Genomic DNA, 25,232 nt, shown 5'->3' on the forward strand with positions numbered 1-25,232 from the left:
AGGTGCTTCTTATGAACATACTTCTTGTTCTATTTGTCAGGCGTTTATTCTGAAATCCCTTCGCAGTAGACTTTCTTCCCTTTCCTTGTATCTTGAGAACCAGTGACTTAGGCTTAGGCTACTTTTACTAAAGATATTATGGAAGGGTTCCCCGTCACTAGTCCGAAGTCAATCGTTAGGGAAGAAGGTGAAAAAGATACGACTGGAATCTTCCTCTGTCCAGCCTCTACCAGGTATTTCTCCTGAGGTCATTATGAACCCAGAGGCTCGCCCGTCTGTGATGTCGGATTTCTCTGCTGCTACAGTGTTGGAAGCTGGTGAGGATCTGGCTGGCAGCACATCCGAAGAGGCTTTGCAGGTGTCCATCTCAGACATTCAGAGGGAACCACGGTTATTTTTTTTTTCTGACGGGCCTAGGGAAGTTCCTCAGTTTCTAGTTGGGGAAGAAGTTCCTGATAAGTTTCTTGACTGTCATCCTTTATCTGAGCCCTCTCAAGATGTTCCCTTAAAAAAGGAACAAAAAATTAAACATGCTTCTTCTGCTTCTAGGGATCCACAAAGTGAGTAGCAGGCTTTTACTCAGGTTATTTTCTGCCTTGATGTCCTTAAAGCCTCCTCATGGGGTTTCAGTTCCTACTCCTCCTTGGTCCTTTCCTCCTCTAAAAGGTCTTAGAGACCAGGATTCTTCTGAGGATGGATCGGATTCTCCTGACAAATCCTTAACTTATTCTACTCAAATTCCATCCCCTTTGGACTATGGGTCAGAGCAGGAGGAGTCTATTAGTCCTGAATTTGCTCTGGAAGAAATATCCTTTGGAGGAACACTCTCTAGGATGATGGATTTATGTGGGATTGTACTCAGGTCTCTAATATTCATAAAAGGTACCATGAGTTGGGACAGCTGGACTCTCCTAAACCTGTGGCTATTCCTCATGTCTTGGTTGCTTTACTGGATGTTTTCTCCAATGCCTCTCAGACACCTGATTCTCTTCCCCCCTACTCCAAAGATGCCCAATAGGTTTTATAGGGTTCCCGAGGATTGTTCTTTTTTAAATAAATGTCCTGTTGCTGACCTTTCGGTAGTGTCCGTAGCCTCTGATAAGCCATCTCAACTAGTTCCGCTGCCCAAGTTATTGCCTTCTGACAAGGACAGAAGTATGGCCAGACTGGACAGAGGTTTACACTTATGTTAACCTAGCTTTTAGAGCTATAAATTATCAGATCCATATGTCTAGCTATGTGTTGGTTCTTTTTTTCCCAGGCCTGTCAACTTATTTCTGATTTTCCAAACTCTGAGGGTAAACCTTCTATTCTTTCCTTGCTAGGGATTTCCTCTCAAGTCATTTGTTGCTCTAGTAAATGTACTTATGATGCAATGGATACCTCTTCTAGGGCTACTGTTTTTAGTTCAATTATTAGGAGGTATTCTTGGCTTAGGCTTCAACCACTACCTGATGATATCAAAGCTAAGTTGAAGGATGCTCCTCTAGATTCTAAACATTTGTTTGGGGAAGCTGCTGTTGGTTAAGTCCCTTCAGGATAAGGGTAAGGCCTTACAGGAATGTAAAAATGTGTTTGTTGCTCCTGTGCCTAAATTTCAGAGAAACCACCCCAGCTAAGCCTGCCTTTGTTTGTAGGCAGTCCCGTCCTTCTACTAAAGGTAAGAAGAGTGGCAAACAGATGTCTCCTGTTAAGACTACTCAATTTTTGGGGGCTCTGAAGCCTTCCTTTCTGGACAAACCAGGTGCTGTGTGACTATCCATCCCTTCCCAGCCACATTCCTCTTTTTCTTCGCCTTTCTTTTTTTTTTCTTTTGCTCCCTCAGGTCTATATGGTGTCTCCGAATCTCAAGGATGCTTATCTTCATATTCTGATTCATCCTCTTTTCAGAAAGTTGATGCGTTTCTCTGTTGCTTCCTGGCATTTTTAGTTCTCTAATTTGCTCTTTGGTCTTTCTACTGCCCCAAGGGTGTTTCACCCAATGCCTTACTCCTGTGATTGCCTTTTGTAGACTTCACAGGATCTAAATATTTCTCTACTTGGATGACCTGTTGATTCTGGCATCTTCTCCAGAGACCCTTTTGCAAAATCTTAATTTTGCTGTATCCCTTCTTCAGAGCCTGGGGTTCACTGTAAATTTCAAAAAGGGTTTTCTCTGACTCCTTCTCATAATCATGTGTTTCTGGGTTACAGGATTCAGATGGTGCCAATGCTTGCATCCCTGCCCCCTCCAAAGGCCTTAACTCCCATTTTTTTCTCTCATACTCTTCTTCCTCTGACTTCTGTTACTGCCATGGAGTTTCTGAGAGTTCTGGATTTCATGGCATCCATCATTCCAATGTTCCCTCTGGCCAAACTTCATAAGATAAAGTTTCAGTGGTTTCTGAAGTCAGTATGGCTTCAACATCCTCATCCTCTAGAATCTGTAGTTCCCCTTCTTCCTTGCCTCAGACAGGAACTTCTCTGGTGGATTCAGCAGTTGTCATTAAATCCCGGGATCCCTTTTCACCCCCCTCTTCCCTCTCAGGAATTATTCATAGATGCCTGAGACATGGGTTGGGGGGTGATTTTTGGTTCCCTAAAGGTACAGGCGGTGTGGTCGCCTCAACTGAAGGAGCATATCAATGTCATGGAGATGAGAGCACTTCTGCTGGCTCCTCAGGCCTTTCAGTCTCTCTTTTCTCCAGGGCCTTTCAAGGTATTCACAGACAATACCACAGTGATGTGGTATATCAACAACCAGAGTGAAATGAGATCTTACCTTCTTTGCCAGTTGGCAAAGAAGATAAGCTCTCATTTCACTGTAGTATATCAACAAGCAGAGTGAAATGAGATCATCTTCTTTGCCAGTTGGCACTTCTGGTATGGGATCTTGTTGTCAAGTGTCATGCGGCTCTTCAGGCAGTTTATATCCCTTCAGGACACAACACTGTGGCATACACATTGAGCAGGTCTTTAATTCAGTTCCACAAATGGATACTTCACAGGGATGTCTTTTTGAACATTATCCACCAGTGGGGTACTCCTCAAGTGGATCCTTTTGCCTCCCCTCTGAACAGGCAACTTCCTCTGTTTTGGAAGGTGGATGCCCTCTCATTCTCTTGGAAGGGGACGTTTCTTTATGCATTCCCTCCCCTTCCTCTCATTCTGAAAGTCCTGTTCAAAATTCAACAGGATGCTACCAAAATATTGTTGGCGACTCCCTTCTGGCCACAACATCACTGGTTTCCTCCTCCTTCTGCATCTAGCCAGGGGGCAATCATCACAAATTATCTCAAAGGGTAGCTCTAATCATACAGTACAGGGATCGCTTATCCATCTCACCTGTCCACACTTCACCTGACACTGTGGGTGATAGGATTTTGATTCCTCATAGACACCTTTTACTCAGGATGTGCTGCAAGTCCTGCAGGAGGCCACAAAACCTACAGCTAGGAAATCTACTTATTCAAATGGAAGATGTTTTCTTTATGGTGTCTCTCTCATTACCCAGACCCACTTATGGGGATGCTCCTTTGGTTCTCTTTTGTTTGTGTGAGTTGTTCAATGCCAGTTTGGCTTAAATCTTCTATTAAGGCCCATCCTATCAGCTATCTCTGCTTATCTGTCTTTTTCTCCACCTTTAGCTGCTAGATTTGAGGTGAGACAATTTCTTAAAGGTGCCCTTAATATTCGACCTCCCAGGAAGCCTGATCCTCCTCTCCCTTGAATCTTAATTTTGTTTTGGAGAAGTTGACTCAGCCTCCCTTTGAGCCCGTTGCTTCAGCTTCCTTGCAACATTGTTCCTGGAGGACTGTTATTTTGTTATCTCTTACTTCTGCCAGACGGGTGTCTGAGTTGCAGGCCTTTATGGGTTGTCCTCCTTTTTTGATTTTTCATGAGGACAGATTGTCCTTGTGCACTAACCCTTCTTTTATGCCAAAAGTCATTAATGAGCTACCTCAATCAGTCTATTAATCTGCCTACTTTTTTCTCCTCAACGCAAACTGACAGCGAGAGGGTGCTACACCTTGGACATACAATGGCAACTCAAGAGTTTATTTGGATATGACCACTGCTATCAGAAAATCTGATCAGTTACTTGTTTCTTTTCATCCTATATCTTTGGGGCTTGCTGTATCCAAGCACAATATTTATTCTTGGATTTCAAAGATTATTTCCTTTTGTTACACTTCTCATGGAAAGAGCCTTCCCTTTTCAATTAAGGCTCATTCTATTAGAGCTGTGGCTTCTTCTGGTGCTTTTTTTCAAAGGCTTAGATACTAATTCTATTCCTGAAGCAACTACCTTGACTTCTGTGCATACCTTTGCCAAGCACTACATGTCGGATGGTATCTCTAGAGGTAGGGCTGGTTTTGCTAGTTCAGTTCTTCATGCTTCATGTTTTTTTTCAGGGGATTCTACTGCCTCTTCCTCCTCCGTAGCTTCCTCTTGAGCTTCGGCATTCTCCCATATAGTTAAGAATACTGCAGCAGTGAATATAAGGACACAGTACGGTGTGCAAAATCTTACCATCACTGTAGATGTCCTTGCCATCACTGGTGCAGTATTCGCTCCCTCCTTCCATCCCCCTAGTTCTTTACCCTCCTGGATATACATGTTATCTCTTTATTTCCTTGGACTGGTGTTCCTCCTGGGGCAATCAGTTGTTTTTCGTAAGCCTGAATGTCACCTTTACACCCTACGTTACGCAGGGCACATATGGCCATGTTTGACAAACCTTTTAAATTCAGAAGTCTTTGGAAGACTGGCAGGAAGTAAGGCTTCTGTGGCAAGTAACCCCATATACTTAATACTGCAGCAGTAAAGGCAAGGACATCTACCATTATGGTAAGATTTAACACAACTGTACTTTTTCCATACATAGATGACTTTGCCTGCATTTCTTTTCAAATATCTTTGGTGGTACTTTTTTGTACTGATTAGTTTTACTTTCTCCTTTGTATAAATAATGCACCATATCAGATCTTTTTCTCTCCCATGTCCATTTTTTTCTTCAGATACCTCCTGCTCTACCTGTTTTGCCTTAATTCGACTCACTGTTTCACCATGCTGTGACATTACCTGCGTTGGATTTTCTATACTAAATCCTTCACTTCTCAGGTAATCCAGAACTTTAGTTTCTATTTGTTTATTTTCTATTTTACTAATCTTTTGTTCTACATTCTGCCTTTGAAAAGAAATACAGGCAAAGGCATTCTGATATGGAAAATTTCACACTGCAAAAATAAAACAAAAACAAAATTTCTTTGAAGCTACTTTTTGTACTGAATAGTTTGGTTTTCTCCTTTACATAAATATTGCACCGTATTATATCTCCTTTTCCTCCTATGCCCATTTTATACCTATTAAAATCTCTGGAGTTTCTTGGTCTATGTAATGTTTTTCATGGATCGGCTGTATTAATGAATGCAAATTTACATTTGAAGCTTATGAGTTTTTCTTGTGCAAGTATTTTTATTTCCTCTAATTTCTCTCTTAATATGAATGTCTTCCATCTTGAAATTGTCTGCTTCTTGCATAACAGTAACAATACATAATTTCTTCCTTATCCTCAACAGTCCACTCTTCTTCCTTATGGCTCTTTTTTGACCGGTCATATTTTGTGTTTTTTTTTTTTTTTTTGTGGACTACTACTTCCTTCTACAAGGATGGGCCTGGGAAGCAAAGAAAATGTTGGAAGAAGTACTGAATCATTTATTTCAACCAAAGAGAAAGGTACTGAGCACAGGAACCTTTCACCAATGACAGTAAGATTAAGATCTAAATTATGCAAGCAACAGAAACGTCTGGCTGAAAGTCTAGGCATACATTTTGTATGACATGTTCCAGTATAAATTATGTACCCTAGAATGCAGGAACTTCAGAGAAACCAGTGCCAAACTATAAGGACAGACACAATTATAGCTCCTTCAAGCACAATTCATGATGTTACCGCTACACTCATTTTGACCGTGCAGCTATCACAACTATTTCTATGTGATGGAAAAAAACAATGGATTTCCAATGACTGTAAAAGGACATGTACATTATGTTACAAACATCTCTGAAATAATGATAATTATCACAAGTGTTACTATTGTGGTCAAAGTTGCAGATTACTGATGGGTGAAAAGCAGCTCTGACTTTCGTAACTGCCTTACAACATTAAATATGGAAGAAATTAAGCAAGCCTAGAAGTTGTGGTTCAAACTAACGAAGGATATGTGATGGAAATACTGTTTATTGGACAAAATCTGACTTTACACACAGTTAAAACCCAAGATCACCTTTCCTATATTTTCAACACGGAATGAGAGGAACAATGGTTCAAGCAAATTTGAAGTTATTCTGCAAGCCACACTGATCACATACATACTAACAGAAATACAATGATTTTAAGCACAAATGGAGCACTTTCATTGTAAGGAATAACTAAATAACTTACCCACAGAGACAGGGGGCACCAGATTTAAGGCCTATAAGAAAAGTGCATGTTGTACTGTACAGACCTTACATTACACTAGTGATTGTTACATCAGCTCAAAGTTAACAAAAAATAAACATTAAGGTATAGAATTAGTATATATTCTTCTTCTGAAATGATCAAGTTCCTTCTTTGTACAAGAAAAGAAAACAAGCATCACTGTGATATTGCAGCAACTAATATAATAAAAATGAAAACTTAAAAGATTTTTTTTTCATTTGTATTTATTTCTGTACAGATGTTTAACTCAGACATTTTTAAGTTTTCCACGGACTGATCCAAGATAAGGATCTACTACTTGATGGCTAAGGCTGTGGGTGACACAGCAAGTCAAAACAAATACCTCTTCATGTAGGAAAATGATTTTTTGTAAACAATAAATACTGTACTTAAAGCAAGGTTTATGTTAAAATGGAAATTGTGCTGACAATGAGAACAGAAATTAAAAATAAGCAGATCAGGTTAGGAAGTACTTTCCTTCTATTTACAAATGTGCAAATTCAGAGCTTGTAATGCTTTTGGAAGCACTTCCAATATGAATGCTATTGGCTTTTTTCAACAGAGCAGCAGTCAAGTTTCCAAGGCCTCACCACAACCATTGCAGTTTATGTTCTAAAATCTAACTATCTGTTCTTGCGTTTCTCCTTTTTACTTCTGTCTGCTGGCCCATCTACAGTGTGAGGCTGAAGTGCTTTGGCATGACCTGTAGCTTTCAAATGTTCAAACAGTTTATTACGTGATGAGTACTCACGCTCACAGGTAACACAACGAAGTGGAACTTCCTTCTGCTAAGGAAAAAAAAAACACTTTCATCCAATGATCTACCAAGGTACACACCATTTTTATTCAATTAATTAAAAAAATATTATTTATTTACCTCAAAATGACTGCAAAATTTGTAACTTCCTTGGCTATGTTAGTCTGCATGATTCATGTATTTTTCTTGACTCTGTTTTCCTGATATATTTTAAATGTATGTACCCTGTATTTTTATAATTGTCTTGTATATTGTCTACATTGTATGTTATGTGGAGCTTTTCTCTCTGGGCGTCTGCTGAAAAATGATGTGTCCAGGTGGACTTTCCCAGTAAACAAATGTAAAATAAATAAATAATCATAAATAAATTTAAAGTTGAATGCTTATTGCTAAGCATGTACAATAAAACTTATTCTCAACTAAGAAATAATTAAACCAGTGCTCCTGTGGGTCAGCATAAAATACAAGTTACTCAGGCAGAAACATCCTCCTCCAAAACTTCAAATAATAGTTTTTCTAAACTTTAATAACTCTTTTGTGAGTACATCTGGTAGCCATTGCCATTAAAAAGGAAAAACATTTGTGGTTTACTGGTTAAAACCTCTGCCTCAGAGCTCAAGACTCCAGGGCTGAATTCTGACTGCAGGTCACTGTGTGGAGTTAAGTATGTTCTTTCTCTCTCTGGGTTGTACAGTACCCATTCACCTTCCATAATCATGTTTTTGAATGGCTACTCTAAATACTCATATACCTTTGTTCTTATGGCCTGAGTCATGGTTCAAAACGGCCTGAGACAGACCAGGTCATTTATCCAGTTAACAAATGAATAAACAAAAATGCAGATACACAATGCTAACAAAAATTGTATCATATTATTTTTTTAAATAACTTGTGCCTTAAAATCACACAAACTGTTTTATAAAATGCTTTTCAAAACTGTGTGTGTGTGTGTGTGTGTGTGTGTGTATATATATATATATATATATATATATATATATATATATATAAACATTTATAGCCTGCTTTCTGTTGATACTGTACTTTTACACTTCAAGCCTACTATGATCTTGATTTATGCGTACAGTTTCTTTTTTACTTTTTATTAAGACAACTTTTTTTTTCACTCTTTTCTGCTGCTCCTTAAATTGGAGATAATTCTCATGTACAAGCCCCCCTCATTGACAAATTTACTGCTTATGTGCACATACTACATTATAATGATAATAAACAGAACTAAAGCTGGATCCCCCTGACCTTTAGAGATGTTACAATGGGCAGGCCAACATAGAAACGGATACACAATGTAGGTATGGTTCATGTACATGTACTATGTTAGACATCTGATGGTATTCTTATGCCACTTTAACATTTCTATCCTGCCCTAGAGTTAAATATCTTAAGCTCCTGCAGTCTGTGCGCTATTATTTCTGCTAGGTTTTGAACAGCCTCTGTCTGGTTTATGCCTTTAGGATAATGAAGTTATCAAAATACCATGTACCACTCTAGGTGGGTTATCAACAGTCTAAATGAATGCATGATAATTTTGTTTTCTATTGCTAACACCTCTACATTTTACACAAGTCTTCCTTGTTAACTCTCATACTATCTGCTTTTTTTTTTTTTTACTTTACTTGGTATGACAACTCTTTCCTCACCCATCCAGCTTCCTCTGCATCCAAATACCACTTAAGTTATTTTACAAACCTATTTGTCTACATTTTAAAAAGCATTTAAACTGCCCTGTTTTGTACACTTGTACCAATCTTACCATTTTATAAACAGTGTAGGAAAAATACTGCATAATTTACATCGACAGCAGACCTCCTCATACTCATAATGCAAAATCATTTATAACACTGAAAAAAAAGTATAGTTGTGTAGGAAATAACTATAATAGTAAATGTTCAGTTAGATCACTGTTGCAATAGTCATAACTTCTGGGACTTAGCTGAAGGCTTTCCCATTTGCCTGGCTAAATTCAAGAGCTCAGCACCCTTCCCCCCAAGCGTAGCAGACGCCATTCCCTTATGATGTCAAAATGCTCCCAGTATAAAACCAGCATTCACCTACATCATCCTACAACTTTCTTGTCCAGAAAGGAAACAAGAAGCCCTTGCAAGATACAAAAGAGCCAAGGGTGGACTACAGCAAGGAAGATGGGAGGGAGGTAATCAGCCTTCCAAAATAACTACCCACACTCAAGCAGACCCAAGACCCTAGGCAAGGAGGAATTTGAAGGAGATGTTGTAAAGGAAAAGTACCCCACTCAGTCCAAGATGCTTACAATCAAGAAAGAAAAATGTGGGGAGAAGAGGAGAGACAAACTAATGAGGATGGTGAGGGAAGGGTTGTACTGCAACAGTGATCTACTTGAACAGTGATCACTGCTCCATGTTCTATATGGTTGTACTATGTTCTTTGTTAGATCACTGTAACAGTAGCCATAACTACTGGGATGATTCACACAGCTTAAGGATGGCAAGTGGGAGGACTGAAAAGAAATGCTGGGTTGTAACATGTTCTATAGAACAGATGTAGCAAACCCTTCTCAGCCCTGGAGTCAATGTCATGTCAATGTTTTAAAAAAATATGAACAAATGTCCAAGTGGCTGATTTCAAGATGGTCTGGGTATGAAACCACTTAAAGAAGTCCACAGTTGTGGCTGCAGCACTGGTACTGTGACCATTAACTGAGACCACCAGGTGTTTAAGTCAGGAGATATAGCAAAGTTGTAAACAATGTGCTAGCCACTTAGATATGGTATGTTTAGTCACTGACTCGGGCTTTCTTTACTGCAAAGGCGACGAATAACTGGTTAGATTTTTTGGTGAAAATGGACCCGTTTACGTAACATCTTAGCCATTTAAGTACATCTAAAAAATGCAAAATTATTTTTCCTGTGTATTTTGAAGTAAAAAAAAATGTAATTGGATAGTCTGATTCAAAGAAAACACTGGCATAACTCTGGGCATAAAGGATTGCTTCTCAGGTTCACGCTATTACTATATAAGATCAGAAGTGGTCCCTTACACACCAAAGGCTTAAAGTTTTGATATTCTCTGAGCTGAGATGACAGCATGTAGCACAGCAGTCTTCCAGATTAGAAATATTGTGGGATATCCCTCTATATCACTGTTGCAGTATTCATTACAGAAGGAATATCCTGCCCTGGGCAGCCTGTCGTCGGCCAGTATATATAAGCTTAAAAAATCTTGTTTGTGCAGAATGTCATATTTATGCTTCCCACACAGAACATAGGGCATAAAAGGGATGTACAGACGCAACTATCTAGAACTTATTTGCCGTCAGTTCAAATGCCATTTTTGCCAGTTGCTTTGAACACTTTAGTGCTGTACTGAACATTTAACACCACCAGATAAGTGCCCCATTTGAGTTACTTTTATTTTTTTATTTTACTGTCTCAGACTCAGTCTTGTATTTTTTAATCATTACATACAGTTCATGTCATCCAAGAGGGGAAAATGTCAGTGTGGGTGGCAGATTCCACAAAAGGATCATCATAAACAGTGCCATTTTTATTTGGGTGCGTCCAACAACCATACCTCTTGTAGTACCTGAAGGCATTTGTGCCTAAGACACTCATATGCCATTTGTCTTCCCCCGGCCATTTACCTTGAAAATGAATGGCTTTGACAATCAGCCCAGGGACCATGGTGGAATCCTTTAAATCTAAGATGCTCCCGCTAGGTAAGAAGGAGGCCAAGAAGTCTCATCCGGATTCTTTAGCTGTCCAGCCTCCACCAGATGTCCCCTCTATAAGCACGTTAATAGTCTACAAGTCATTTGGTGTTTACATTGGCTTCCTCTGCAGCGACACCACTGGAAAACAGCATGGATCTGTCTTTTTACACATCCTCTGAGGCTTTGCATTTGTGTCTGCTCTAGATGTCAAGGGGGAACTGCAGTTTATTATCTCAGAAGGTCCTACAGGGGTTCCGCAGATATTGGTCAGCAGCAAGTTCTGGGTTCTCTTCTTGACTCTTGCAATGGGTCAGAACCTCTGGTATTTGTTAGGACTAATGTCCCTTCTAAGAAAAGACAAAAACTGAAGCATGTTTCGATCTGTCCTACAGATCTTCAAAGGGAATGGCAAAAGTTTACTCAGGGCTTGTTCTCTGCCCTAATGGCCCTAAAGCCTCCTTATGGGGTTACAGTATCCGCTCCTCCTTGGAACTCTACCCCTTCTAAATGGTTTAGAAAACCATATTCCTTGGATGAGGATTCCCTGGCTGGTGAGGGGTCTATTGTCCTATTCTTCACAGATGCCTTTTGCCTTATGGTTATGATGAAGATGAGTCTGCAAACCTGAGTCTCCTTTTGAAGAATTGTCCTTTGGAGGCACAGTTGCTAGGATGATGGAATTCTTTAAGCGGGATTCTTGTCAAGTGTCTGATATTCAGAGAGTATATTATGAGTTGCTTCAGGTAGATACTCCTAAACCATTAGCAGTTCCTCCTTTGTTGGCTGCATTGTTAGACACTTTCATTGCTGCTTCCAAGTCGTCTGATTCTCAGCCACCTGCTAGTAAGAAACGTGAGGATTGTCTATTTCTATTTAAATGTCCTTCTGCTGATCCTGCTGTGGTGTCAGTCTCTAATGACAAACCTTCTACACTTTTGCCCTTTTCCAAACTTTTGTCTTCTGATAAGGAGAGCAGGGAAATGGAGAGAACTGCCAAGAAAGTTTGCACTGCTTCTACTCTGGCCTTTAGGGCTGATAATTACCAGACCCACATGACCAAGTATGCTCTGACCTTGACTGCTCAGGCTTGTGAGGTTATCTCTGCCCTCACTGATTCTGATGGTAAATCCTCTGCCTTATCTTTTTTAAAGTTCTGCTTCTCAAGTGGCTCACCACTATTAAGTGTAGCTATGATGCTACTGATGGCTCTTCTAGGGCTGCGGCTTTTGAGTCTGTCATGAGGTGTTATTCTTGGCTTCATCTCCAGTCTCTTTCCAAGGACATTAAAGACAAGTTACTGGATGCTCATTTGGATAATACTCATCTTTTAGGGACTGCTGCTGCTGATATGCAAGTCTCTTCAAGAGAAAGGAAAAGCCTTGCAAGACCTTAAACATATTTTTGTCTTTCCTATCCCTGTGTTCCAGAGGAATTATCCTTCTAGGTCTGCTTTGGTTCACAGGCAACCCCGCCAGGCCACTAAGGGCAGGAAGGGTGGAAGGCGGGCTCCCTCTGCTAGGGGTTCTCAGATTTCTGTGGCCCAGAAGCCTCCTTTATCTGATAAGCCTGCTTCTCTTGATAACTGCCCCCTTAGACCAGGTTCCTTTGTCCCTTCACCCTTCCCTTTGTCTTTCAAACTGGCGTTTCATCACTTGGATGCTTGGGTTCTTTCTATCATCTGTCAGGGTTACTTCATGGTATGGAAATCTCTCCTTACATTTTCTGGGATTCCACATCCTCCTCTAGAGCAAATTCTTTATTTCCCGGAGGTTCTAGGGTACCTGCTCAACCAAGGGACCATTCAACCTGTTCCCTCTTCCCAAGTGAGAAGGGCTTTTTATTCCAGGATGTTCCTGGTGCCTCGAAAGGAGTGTAACCTGGAGACCTATTTTGGATCTCTCCCAGCTCAACACCTTTCTCAAGATCCTTTTTTTGGATGCTTACTCTTAAAACTCTGTTTCCTCTCTTATTACCTCAGGCTTTTCTGGTGTCCTTGGATCTGAAAGATGCTTACCTTCAACACCCCTATTCACCCTCTCTTCAGGAAGTTTTAACATTTCTCTGCGTCTTTCATTTTCAGTTCTCTGCTTTGACCTTTAGCCTCTCTACTGTCACAGGGATATTCATAAAATACCTGTCTCCTGTGACTGCCTTCTGCAGGCTCCAAGGCATTCAGATTTTTCCTTACCTAGACGATCTGTTGCTTTAGGCACCTTCTCCCAGTCAATTGTTGCAGGACCTGCAGTTCATCATCTCTCTTCTTCAAAGTCTGGGGTTTACTATCAACTTACAAAGTCTGTCCTAACTCCCTCTCAGGATTGTGCGCACCTGGGATGCAGGATTCAGATAGTACCAATGTTGGCTTCTCTTTTGCCTCCAAAGGTTTTGTCATTGACAGCCTTCTTTCAGTCACTTCTTCCTCTGACTGCCATGCCAGGCAAGGAGTTTCTTCAGGCCCTGGGAATCATGACCTCTTCTATTCCAATACTTTCTCTTGCCAGACGGCATATGAGGACGTTTCAATGGTACCTCAAGTCAGTTTGACTTGCAGTATTGCTACCCTCTGAATTTCAGTGCATCTCCCCTTCCCTGTCTCAAGAAGGAATTTAAGTGGTGGATTCGACAGTTTACTCTCAACCCAGGCCGACCCTTTCAGCCTCCAGTCTCTTCTCAGGAGCTGTTCAATGCCTCAGACATGGGGTTGGGGGCATCTCTTGGTCACCTGAAAGTTCAGGGTCTTTGGACTCCCCAACAGAAATCAGACCATATCAACATGAGGGCTCTAATTCTGGCCCATCAGGCTTTTCACTGCATGTTCTCTCCAGGCCCCTTGAAGGTGTATACAGACAACACTACAGAGATGTGGTATGTCAACAAGCAGGGGGCACGAAATCTTACAACCTCTGCAGGATGGTGCTTCAGGCTTTGGAAGTGGATCTCAGTCATCAGTTAACTTTTCAGACAGTATTTATTTACTTTACATTTGTTAACCGGGGGTGACTGACTGAGCCGAAAAGGCCCTTTTTCAGCATAGGCCCGGGGAGAAAAGCTCCACAAAGAAAAATTACAGACACATTTAGTTATTTAGACATGATCAGTATACACACAAATTACAGGAGACATGTTTTTACAGTGGTATGCGGCACAAACAGTTACAGTGGAGAGATCAAACAAAAAATATTAATTTTATAAATAAAGGTAATTAATAGATTTGTGGTGTACAGCTGAAATTTGGAACACAGGTAGAATACATACATAGTACACAGGTACAGTACATACATTGTAGATTAGCCAGTGTTTGTGAGTAAGATTGAAAACTATTTTCAAGTGCTCTAGATTTTGTATGTATGTGTTATCCGCTTTCACTAGCCTGGGGAGCAATCATGGCACTGACAACTTTCCTTGAGATGTTGCCTGATGAGGTCTTTAAAGAAGGCTTTGGATGACGTGTTTTGAATGCTTGTAGGGACAGATTTCCATTTTTTAGCCGCTGAACTACTATATAGTGCATCTCCAAAGCTATTGTAGCTGTTGGTGACTTCTAGTAGTAGTTTGCTTGATGATCTAAGAGGCCTTTTGGCTGAGTGATGTTGTACTAGGTTTTTGAGGGCAGGACACTTATTGGGGAGGTAATAGATAGAATGACAGAGGCAGAGCTGATTGTAGGTTAGGAGGTTGGGCAGTTCAAGCCAGTGGAGCTGTCTCAAAGCAGTGCAGTGATGAGTTCTATATGAGCAATTTGCAGCAAAGTGGGCAATTCTGTTATAGCAGGCTTCCATTTTGCTTAGTTCAGTTTTGTTGAGATTAGTCAGAATGGGAGATGCATAGAGTAGGGTGGATAGAAGTTGGGAGCGAGCAATGGCTGATCTTGTGTTATTGGTAAGAAATGGTTTGATATGGTAGAGCGACCCCAGTTTGGCATGTACTTTTTTAATAGTTAAGTTCAGATGACTATCAAATTTTAGGTGGGAGTCTATGGTTATTCCCAATAGCTTAGCCTGTGCCACTGGAGCAATTGAAGCAGCATTAGTGGAGTAGATAGTGAATTGACCGTTAGTGTTTTTGTTAGAATTGGTTATAATCATAAGCTGAGTTTTCTTTGGATTGAGGATAAGTTGGGCTTTGGTAAGGTAGTTTTCAACGTCAGAGAATGCTAGTTGAGTTGTTTGCAGGAGTGGGAATGTTTTGTGCAGAACAGATTAAGGTAGTGTCATCTGCATACTGAATTATAGATGCATGCTGTGTGGAGGTATGGAGGTCATTTGTGAAGACTATGAATAGTAGTGGTCCTAAGATAGAACCCTGTGGGACTCCTATAGTTATGGGCAGCTGAGGAGAGAGAGAATTTTCCCATTTCACAGCTTGGTACCTAACAGTTAAGTAGCTTTGGAACCAAGTAAGAGTGGAATTTGATAGATGATATTGGTTTAGTTTGTTTAGCAGGATTTGGTGTGAGACTGTGTCAAATGCTTTGGACATATCCAAAAAAAAGAGTTGACACTTGTAGGCCTTCATTTTTGAGACGGTTTACTGTGTCTGTGAAGCAGAGCAGGGCTGTAGTGGTACTATGGGCAGGTCTGAAACCATGCTGAGTAGGTGACAGGATGTTGCTGTCTAGGAGATAGTTTAGCATCTGGATATGGATGCATTTTTCTAGGATTTTGGCCAGGGGGGAGAGTAAAACAATGGGTCTGTAGTTATTAAGTTCAGCGGAGGTCCCACCTTTATGTATGGGTGTAATATAGGATATTTTCCAGAGTTTGGGCACATAGTTTTCAACAACTGATCTGTTTATGAGAGTGGAGACTGGGATAGCAATAGCATCTGCTGTAAGTTTCAAGAAATAGCTGGGGAGTAGGTCGGCTGCTGTTGATGAGGTTTTTAGTTTAGAGAGCATGCTTTTGATTGAAGTGGTGGAAACTGTTTTGAGGGTAAAGCTTGTATTAGTGTTATTTGTGTTTGGGGGGATAGTGAGGAAGGAACTGTCCTGTGATACTAAGGATAGAATTGAGTTTCGATGGGAACTTTAGTGTCAGGGGTGGTTGGTTTGGTGGTAGCCATTTGGGTGGATTTTAGTAGTTGGTTTATATTTTTCCAAAATTTTTGCAGGTTGTGTTGGTATTTAGTTTGTAATGCTATGTAGTAAGATTTTTTGTCCAGCCTAATGCATTTTTCTGCACGGTTGCACAGTGCTTGGTACTTAGTTAGGCTTTGTGTTTCTTTGTTTTTTTGATAGTAAAGCCAGGCAGTGTCTCTGGACTTCAGGATTTGTTTGTTTTTTTTACTGAGCCAGGAGTTTGTAGAGGTTCTAACCTTGATTTTGCGCAATGGAGCGACAGTGTCTAGGTGTTGTAGAAATGTTTTGTTGAAATATGCTACAGACTGGTCAAGTGGGAAGGTTTTTAGGGGGGGTCCAGTCACAGTTACAGAGTAAAGTGTTGAGGACCTCAGGAGAGAATTTTTTTGTGTTTCTAGTGGATATATAGTTAGTGGTTTTGCATGTGCTTGTTCTACTACGTATAAAGTATATTATGTTGTAGTCACTTAAGGTGTCTGGGAGACTGCCTGTGTGAGGGTACAATGTGGGGTTGTTAGTTAGGACCCAGTCAAGGATGGATTCCCTTTAAGATTTTTTTATCACATCTAGTTGGAATTTGGACTAGCTGCTGGTAGCCATGGAGATTTATTACATTACTTGGTGGTTCTGATATACAGGTGAACCAATCTAGGTTGAAGTCCTCCAGAATAAGGGTTTCTTGTGAGTATGTGGAAGAACACCAGGATAAGACGTCTTCAAGGCTAGCAGGTGTATTACCAGGTGGAATATAGATCACAATTGTGGTGATGACCTTTTTAGGGTGAAGTTGAAGTTGTGAGATAAGTATGCCCCAATTATTGGGGTAGGAGTTTGATAATTGACGGACAGTTAAGTTTGACTTGTACAGTAAGGCAGTTCCACCCCCTTTACGAAGTGGTCTGTCTTGTCTAATGATATTGTAGCCGGTAGGGAGAACTTCTGAGTTAGCTATGTTTTTATTTAGCCAGGTTTCTGTTAAAGCAACTATGTCTGGGGAGTAGTGTGCTATTGTGGCCTGGAGTTCAGGTATTTTATTTTTGATATTTCTAATATTAATATTTAGCAATAAAAGATGGTTTGTTTTGCTGCTGTTGTTGATTTGCCCAAGGATGAAGAAAGTGGGGATGTTATGTTCTGACATTTGTGTTGGAGCAGTTTGAGTTGGACAGGATGGATTTGGGCCTGGGTTGGGGTGGATATCCCCACTTATGGTGAGCCTGGAGTTAAAATGGTTATACAGATGTTGGAGTTTGGTGAGGAGTGTGAGAAAGTATTGTGTTTTTTTGGAGTAGGAATGAGAGCATATGTGTTTAGTCCTGAATTGGTCCGTTATGTAGTTCTTGAATAACTGTGGGCAGATATTTTTACAATGTGTGGTGTCTGTATACGAGAATGCATAATGCAGTGTTGTGCTACTAAGTTTAGGGATATTGCTAGAGTGATAACTTGTGGTGTTGTAAAGAATTATGAGAAGACAGACTAGACTTAGTTGCATGATAGTCATGGTTATAAAGTTTAAGTTGTTTCTAGGTGGGGGGTCTGAAGAGGAATTATAGGGTTGCACTATATGTGGATGGGGAAGTAGTGTGGGTGATGTAAAAAATGCCTAGTGGGAATGAGTGATTGGGAGTATTTTGTGTGGAGCAAGTTGGTGTGGTATAATGTGATATGACTTGAGGAGCTGTGATTGGTGGAGGTGATGAGGGTGAGCTGTAGCTGTGATTACTATAAATGTAGAGGTAGTGGGGGTGGGAGGGAATAGGGGGCAGGGCAGCGGAGAGAGCCCGAGCGTTAGCGAGGGCGAATGGAGCGGGGCAGAGCCAATCAAGACAAAAGAAAAAGTAAGTATTACTTTACAAATCTGAACACTTTTAAAACAAATTCCTGAGGTCTAATGGCTTACCGGCAAGCAGAATGTAATTGCTGAGGAGCACTTCTGTCCTGGTGGGAGACTAGTAATTTAAAGATGGCTCCATGCTCAGCAGGATTCTAATATAGACTTTATATTGGGGGAGGGAGATAGCACAAGGAGGTGTAAACCAGGTGGAATGCAAAGAAACCAGAGAGGCAATCAGTGAAGGCCTCAGAGGGGGTAAGTAATAATTCAAACTACCTGTAAAGTGAAGGAGAGAAGAGACAGCAAAGTTTATTAAGGTTGGGAGTGTGTCTTCACATTGACTTGCTGATTAGTAACCAGTCTGTGCACAGATTAGAGTAGGGAGATACATTAGCAATGAAGGGGAATATATAGAGATGCAAATAAACACGTGGGCCTCCAAGTGATACAAACTATGGCAGAAAGCACTGAGAGGGCTGCTTGATGGTTAATTTAGTCACAGGGATGTGAATTAAATGTATACTGTCTATTGGACAGTTAGGATTAAGAGTATACATTCTTTCAAAGCATAATTTTGTGGCAGACTCTCCAAACAGGTCCATAACATAGGCTCATGAAGGGATGCTTCACAGAAACGTGTTTCTGAACAATGTCCATCTGTGGGGTATTCCTTAGGTAGATCTTTATGTCTTCCCCTCTAAGCAGCCAGCTTCTTCTCTTCTGTTCCAGAGTGCCATGCCATCTGTCTTGGAAGATGGACACGCTCTCTTTTCCTTGAAAGGGGAATTTTTTTATACTTGCCGTCCTCTTCCTCTACTTCCAGGAGTCCTGCAGAAGATTCAGCTGGACTCACCAAAAATCTTGCTAGTGACTCTTTTTTGGCAGAGACAGAACTTGTTCCCCCTCTTATTGCATCTGGCCAAGGGCAGTCATCACAAGTTAACTCACAGGTTGGACCTCCACACACAGGACACTGTCTTTTATCCATCCCCACTTGTCCACTCTGCAACTGACGTTGATGGTGACAGGGTTTTGATCCCTTTCAGGCACCTCTTTTCTGAGGATGTGCTCACGGTTTTACAGGAGGCAAGGAAGCCCTCAACCAGAAAATCTTATATGCCCAAATGGAAGAGATTTTCAGTCCAGTGCCATGCTCGTTAACCAGGACCCTTTTTCAGTGGGGTCCCACTGGTCCTCTATTATTTGTGTGAGTGGCTCCAGTCTGGCTTTTTTTTTTTTTTTAATTTTATTTTCACATTTTCAAACATTCAAATGTTCGATCATATGGTCTCGGTCATGTGAAAGTTGAACATCTGGTTGTTTGATCATGTGAAGTAGACTCACTCTTTCATGTATATTTGCTTGAATGTATATATGGAAACTTAAACATTTATATACTCTTATTCATTTGTGAAATATCTTGCAATGCTCTACCAGGTTCTTATCTACTCTCAATGTAAATTTTGTACACTTGTATTTTCAACCAAAAGGGGTAATATCCTCTTATTGTATACCAAGTGCTGTAAAGTCTACAGTCTGTATGATACTACTCTGTAATGTCTCTTTCGTAAATTTTTCTTCTCTCTGTAAACTTATGGAGTTTTTCTCCTCAGGACACTGCTGAAAATGGACACCTGTTGCCCAGTCGGACTATCCTGGCAAACAAATGTTAAATACATTTCTTTTATTATTCTTTCATGGCAATTTTCCGTTTCTGTTAAGAGCTCATTCCACTAGGCCGGTTGCCTCTTCTGGCATGTTCTTAAAGGGTTGGACACCAATTTCATCCTTGAAGCTGTTACTTAGTCTTCAGTGCATACTTTTACTAAGCATTATAAGTTGGATATGGCTTCTGTGACCAGAGCAGGTTTTGCTGAAACCATTTTATGAGGGTTTGTTGAAAGCTCTTCTCAGCCTTCCACCTCCCATTCTGTTTCTTGAGCTTTTTTTACTCATCCTTCAGTAACGAATACTGCAACAGTGACATAGGACATAGTACAATTATGTAACATCTTACAGTACATGCCCTTTTCTTCTCTGTTGCAGTATTCGCTCCCTCCCTCCAACCCCCTCTTGTTTATTCTGCCTTTTCTTTCTGGATATGCATGGACTCCTTTGTCCTATGATGTCTTTTCTCTTCTGGGGCAATTCAGTTCTAGGCAGTTATGTCCATATGGCCCCCTTATGCCCTACTTTTTTTTGTGGGCAGCATAAATATGATGGACGGTGGAAAACTTTTAAGCTTAATTATACTAACCGAGCGACAGGCTGCCCAGGGCGGGACATTCTTTTTGCAACAAATATTGCAACAGTGAAGAGAAGAACATCTACTGTTACAGTAAAACTTTACACAACTGTACTTTCTGGCTGATGGCTCAAAGATGTCTTGGATAAGTATTTCCAAAACAAAATATGGGTCCTGTGGTGGAGCGGTTGTCTTCCTTGGTGATCTTAGTGTAGCACTCCTTTGTGGAACTGATTTCCTACCCTCAGAGAAACTAGGAGCAGATCCACTAGCAGAAAGGCTGAGAAGTCAGATAGGTGAAACTTAATACATACATGTACATGGCAAGCCTTACTAAACAGCTTACAGAGATTCCTTGAGTTGGGGTTGGTAAAATTGTTAAGGTGTTTATCTCACAGTCAGAAGATACAGGGTTTGATTCTCACCTTTGAAAGGCAAATTGGCTAGGCTTAAAATGGTTTGCAAAGGCAGCGAGCTGAAGGCACCGGTGCAAAGCTAAAGTCCTGCTTTCTTGCCTGGCACCAGATGGAAATCTTTTACCACTTGGATATACGAGATTTCACAGTAGTAGGCTTGCTTGCCTCATTAATAATATTTAGCACATCCTCAGTGTATTGGTGTCTAAAAAGCAAGATAATTAGATCATCCAAGCCATGAGATTCAATGTTGCCAAGCTGTGATGTATGAAGGGCCCCTCTTGATTCACTGTTAAGGGAAGCACCTAATGTTTCTCCCTGGTCATTTCCATGAGAAGGGAAAACAAGTACTGCCGAGCCAAAAAGGCGCTACCAGTAAAATATTTGGCCTGTCCTCTTTTCAGGTCATCCTTGAGGGTAAGGGGATCAGAGGGAAGGCGCAGAAACTGACCTGTCCACTTGACATTGAAGGCACCTACTGCCCATGCTTCTCTGCATAGTGTTCTTTAGCAAAGTTTTTTAATGTTGACTGCAAAAATGAACACTTCTATCTGAGGCATACTAGACTTGTGCACTAGATGAAGGAAGACCTTCCTTTGTAACATCCATTCATGGGGGGGGGGGGGTGTTCTACATTTGATGTGCTTAACAGGTTTGGTATTGTATTCTGCTGGGATGGTATGTAATTAATCCTGAGAGACATTCTGTGCATCAGTCAGGTCTCAAACAGACAGTGAGAGCCTACACAGGGTGCAGGTTCTGGTCACATCCTACTTGTTGATGCACCAGATTACAGATATGCTGTCTGCTACTGCTTGTAAGACACACAGTGTCAAAATCTGACTGAATGCTTTAACAGCATGACTCAGTACCAACAAGTCTTTCACACTGATATATGCTTCTTCTTTTGGGCAGCATTCTATACCTCCTATATCTTGAGATAAAAAGTGAATGCATTGTAACATTTTGGTTAGGTGGCCCACAAGAGAAGGTACCCCACATTCAATCTGTTCTGCTAGACTCACCAGTCTATATCCCTGGAAACAGAAAGTAGAATGATGCTTTGCTGCTCCAGCAGTTGACAGTGCTGGCTCTATGTGGACCTGTGGTACCAGTGAAGCTTCCTAATTTACAGTCTGGCATGGGGGAGCATTAGAATAGTGATAATCCAAATCTCCAAAACACTCTCTGGCTGTGGCCTGCTGGCAGCAAGAAATATTTCTGTAAGAAACCACTTTGTCTAGTAGCAAGACTCTCCTTTGCAGGTTGGTATCCAATAGTCAACTCAGGAAAATTATTCTGTTGGAGGGGAAACTACTGGACTTTTGAAGGATGAGGGTAAACTGTAAGCACTGAAGAAGAGTCATAACTTTTGAAAGGGTTCTGTTTGCCTACTGGAAATTTGTTAAGATCAGAAAGTCATTCAAGAAAGGAAACATGTGATTCCCTTTGGTTTTGTAGAAAGCAATCACTGAAGCCAGGTACTTGGTAAAAGTACTGGGAACAGTGTTCAAACCAAAGGATAGCAATATAAATTGATAATGCAATATCTCCTGCTTCAAGTCTGACAACCCACCTTTGGTACCTGTTGACTGGAATATGAAAGTAGGCATCCTTTAAATCCAGGGTAACCATCAAGGCATGTGGGAACAGAAGGGGCAAAAGGGCCTGCTGGGTCACCTCACTGAACTTTAGAAATCTTAAGAAGGTGTTTAGTCTTAAGAGCCACCCCACACACACACACACACATACACACACATACTTTTCTGGGGTCTAGGAAGCCTGGAGTAAAATATTTTGTTTTTTGTATGGCAGGACTGATTCTTTCATACCTTGTGCTAAGGATTCTTGGATAATGGGGTATAACAAATGCTGTTGATGTCTTGGTATAGATGGTGCCTAATATATATGTCAGGCTCTTCTATTACAGTCTATATCCTTCTGTAATGATCGGAAACACCCACGTCTCTTATGATATTGTTCCAGACTAGAAGGCAGTGTGACATCTATACAACAATCATAGTGAATGGGTTGGGGTTTGGTTTAGATTTGGGTGAATGTTTTTTTTGGGTGGGCGATAAATCCATGTGATCACAGTTGTACCCTGCTGGAGGGAGGCCATCAGGGTCTCCCAGGACTTCACTTACTCTCTGTCATTTCTTTTCAAACTGACCATTTTTTTCTTTTCACTAGCTTACTCTATGTCTGCAGTAGAAGTGCCCTGGTTTAGATGGGTAGTTTCTGTCGTAGTTGGGAGGGAGGGGGTGAAAAAGTTGCTACATCCTAATTAGCTTTACCACTTTCCTCCATTTTCTTGAAAAAATGTCCCTATTTGGGGTCCCAAGCAGCAGATCCTTGTCTACAAGGACCTTAAAGAGTTGCACTTTAACATCCTCTGGCAGGGACTGAAGCCTCAGCCAGTCATGTCCCCTAATTCCAGGCCTTGTAGTTGCTGTCTTAAATGTTGCATCTACAGTATCATAGCCATACTTGATGAGTGTTTTTCCAATTGACGTGAATGGCTCTGAATGGCTTTTAGCAGGCCCTGGGCCAGCTGGAAAGTACAGTTGTGTACACTTACCATAAATGTAGATGTTCGAGTGTATTCACTGTTGCAGTCATCACATGTGGGTTATCCCTGTTGTGGTAGCCCTCGGTCGGCCCAAATACCAGAGTCAATGTTTTTCTGTGTCGGCTGCTGTCGCTTGCAGACTGACATCAGGTCGTCAATGCTATAAAGCAAGGCAGCCGACGCCATTACATCAGTTTTTCTTAACCTAACCAGTCAGAAGCCCAAGTAATATGGTAAAGTGGGTCCTGGTGGGTAAAAACCACCTTGAGAAGCTTATGTCTCCCTAAAGAAAGTAGATATAAGGGGGAAGGAGGGAGAGAAACCAGGACTTCAGCAGTGAATACACTCAAACATCTGCATTTATGGTAAGTGTACACAACTGTTCTATGTTCTTCGTGTTTCACTGTTGCAGTCATCACCTGTGGGAGGATTCCCAAAGCTGAGGAGAGGGGTGGTAGGATTAGTAAGAGGTCTAGGCCTGGATCAGCATGCCCTGTAGAACTGCAGAGGCAGACCCTGTCCTAGCCTTAGGTGGTAATGCCTGGTAAAGGTATGGACAGAAGTCCAGGTGGCAGATTCCAGAATGTCTCTGTTGGGAACTCCTCTGAGGAATGCTGTGCAAGTGGAGGCTGCCCTAGTGGAATGGGTTCTAATAGATTTAGGGGGGGGGTTCCCATGTAATCTGTAGCAGAAATGGATACAGTGTGATATCCATTAGAAAATGGTTTGCTTGGAAATGGGCTTCCCCTCTGCCCCTGGGGCAAAGCTGACAAGTAGTTGGTCTGTTTTCCTGAAGGGTTTAATATGGTCCAGATAGTAGCTGAGCTGTCTGTGCACGTGAGTGCAAAATTCTTCCCCCCTTGTTTTGAGGGTTAGGAAAGAAGGTGGGAAGATATATGATCTGGTTGAGAGTCACATTAGATACCACCTTGGGCATAAAGGAGGGGTTGGTCCTCAGGGAGACCTTGTCTGCATGGAAAATGATGAAGAGCTCAATGGCCATCAGTGCCTGAAGTTCTGAAACACTTCTGGCTGAGGTGATAGCTAGGAGAAAAGCAGTCTTCCAGGAGAGGTATCTTAGTTCTGCTGAAGCAGCAGGTTCGAAGCGTAGTAAGGTTAGTTTTTCCAACACATAATTCAAAACCCAGGCTGGAGTGGGTGGCCTTCTGGGAGGTCTGATATTAGAAACCCCTCTGAGGAATTGTTTAATCAAAGGATGGGAGAACAGGGGCTGAGCTGTGTCAAAATGAACTGAAATGGCTGAGGCGTGGATTTTAATAGAAGAGAAGAAGAGGCCACTATTAAGTAGCTCTGCTAGGTAGTCCAGGGTAAGAGGGATGGAAGGTTGTGCGGTATTGCCCCCTCTGGACTGGCTCCAGGAGCAGAATGTTTTCCATTTTCCTGTGTAGGATATTCTGGTGCTGGGCCTTCTGGCCTCTATGATCATGTCTAGGACCTGTTTGCTTAACTGAGACCCCTTGTTGTCCTTTAGAGTATTAGCCATGCTGCAAGTATGAGAGTCTGCAAGTCTGGGTGCAGCATCCCCCCCCCCACCTGAGTTAAGAGGTCTGAGATCAGGGGAGCTGCCTGGGAGGCTGTAATGTCAGGCTGTGCAGTAAGGGGTACCAATGTTGTCTGGGCAAATCTGGAGCTATGAGGATGGCCTTTGGTCTCTCCTCCCTTATTTTGATCAGTATCTTGGGAATAAGAGGTAGAGGAGGGAATGCGTACACAAAGAGGGTGTACTGGGGAAGGTCAAGGCATCCACCTTCCACGCTAGGTGGTGATACTCCCTGGTACAGAATTTTTTCAGCTGATGGTTGGGATAAAAAAGCAACGAGATCCACGTCCGGAGTCCCCCACACCTGAGTGATTTGCAAAAAAATTTTTCTGTAGAGCTGCCATTCGTGGGGATCCAGTAAGTTTCTGCTTAAGTGGTCTGCCAAGGTGTTGTTGATCCCTGGTAGGTATTGGGCAATTAGGTGTAATCCCAGGGAAGAGGCTGTCAGCCAGAGGTTAGTAGCCTGCACAGAAGGTAAGACTGGGTCCCTCCCTGTTTGTTGATGTACCGCATTACTGTGGTGTTGTCTGTTCTGATAAGGAGAACCCCTGGCTTAAGATGGGGTTTGAAGGATGTCAGAGCCTTTAGTACTACCTTC

At 41.5% G+C, this 25,232-nt stretch overlaps 1 protein-coding gene across 2 annotated transcripts in view; it reads right to left on the reverse strand.

Moving 5' to 3' along the window:
- Positions 1-6,180: 6,180 nt before the first annotated feature.
- Positions 6,181-25,232, reverse strand: part of DNAJC21 (DnaJ heat shock protein family (Hsp40) member C21) — a 718,487-nt gene continuing 699,435 nt past the window's right edge. Inside the window, exon 12 of one of the 2 annotated variants that reach the window (XM_044070174.1) lies at positions 6,181-7,251. In XM_044070174.1, the coding sequence (XP_043926109.1) occupies positions 7,090-7,251 (162 nt within the window). In that variant the 3' untranslated portion in view covers positions 6,181-7,089. Of the gene's footprint in view, positions 7,255-25,232 lie in introns of both variants that reach the window. The other variant, XM_044070166.1, reaches the window with a different exon arrangement.

Source organism: Protopterus annectens, chromosome 1.part0 (assembly GCF_019279795.1).
Source record: "Protopterus annectens isolate FY-2018-M chromosome 1.part0, PAN1.0, whole genome shotgun sequence".
Lineage (NCBI taxonomy): Eukaryota > Metazoa > Chordata > Ceratodontiformes > Protopteridae > Protopterus > Protopterus annectens.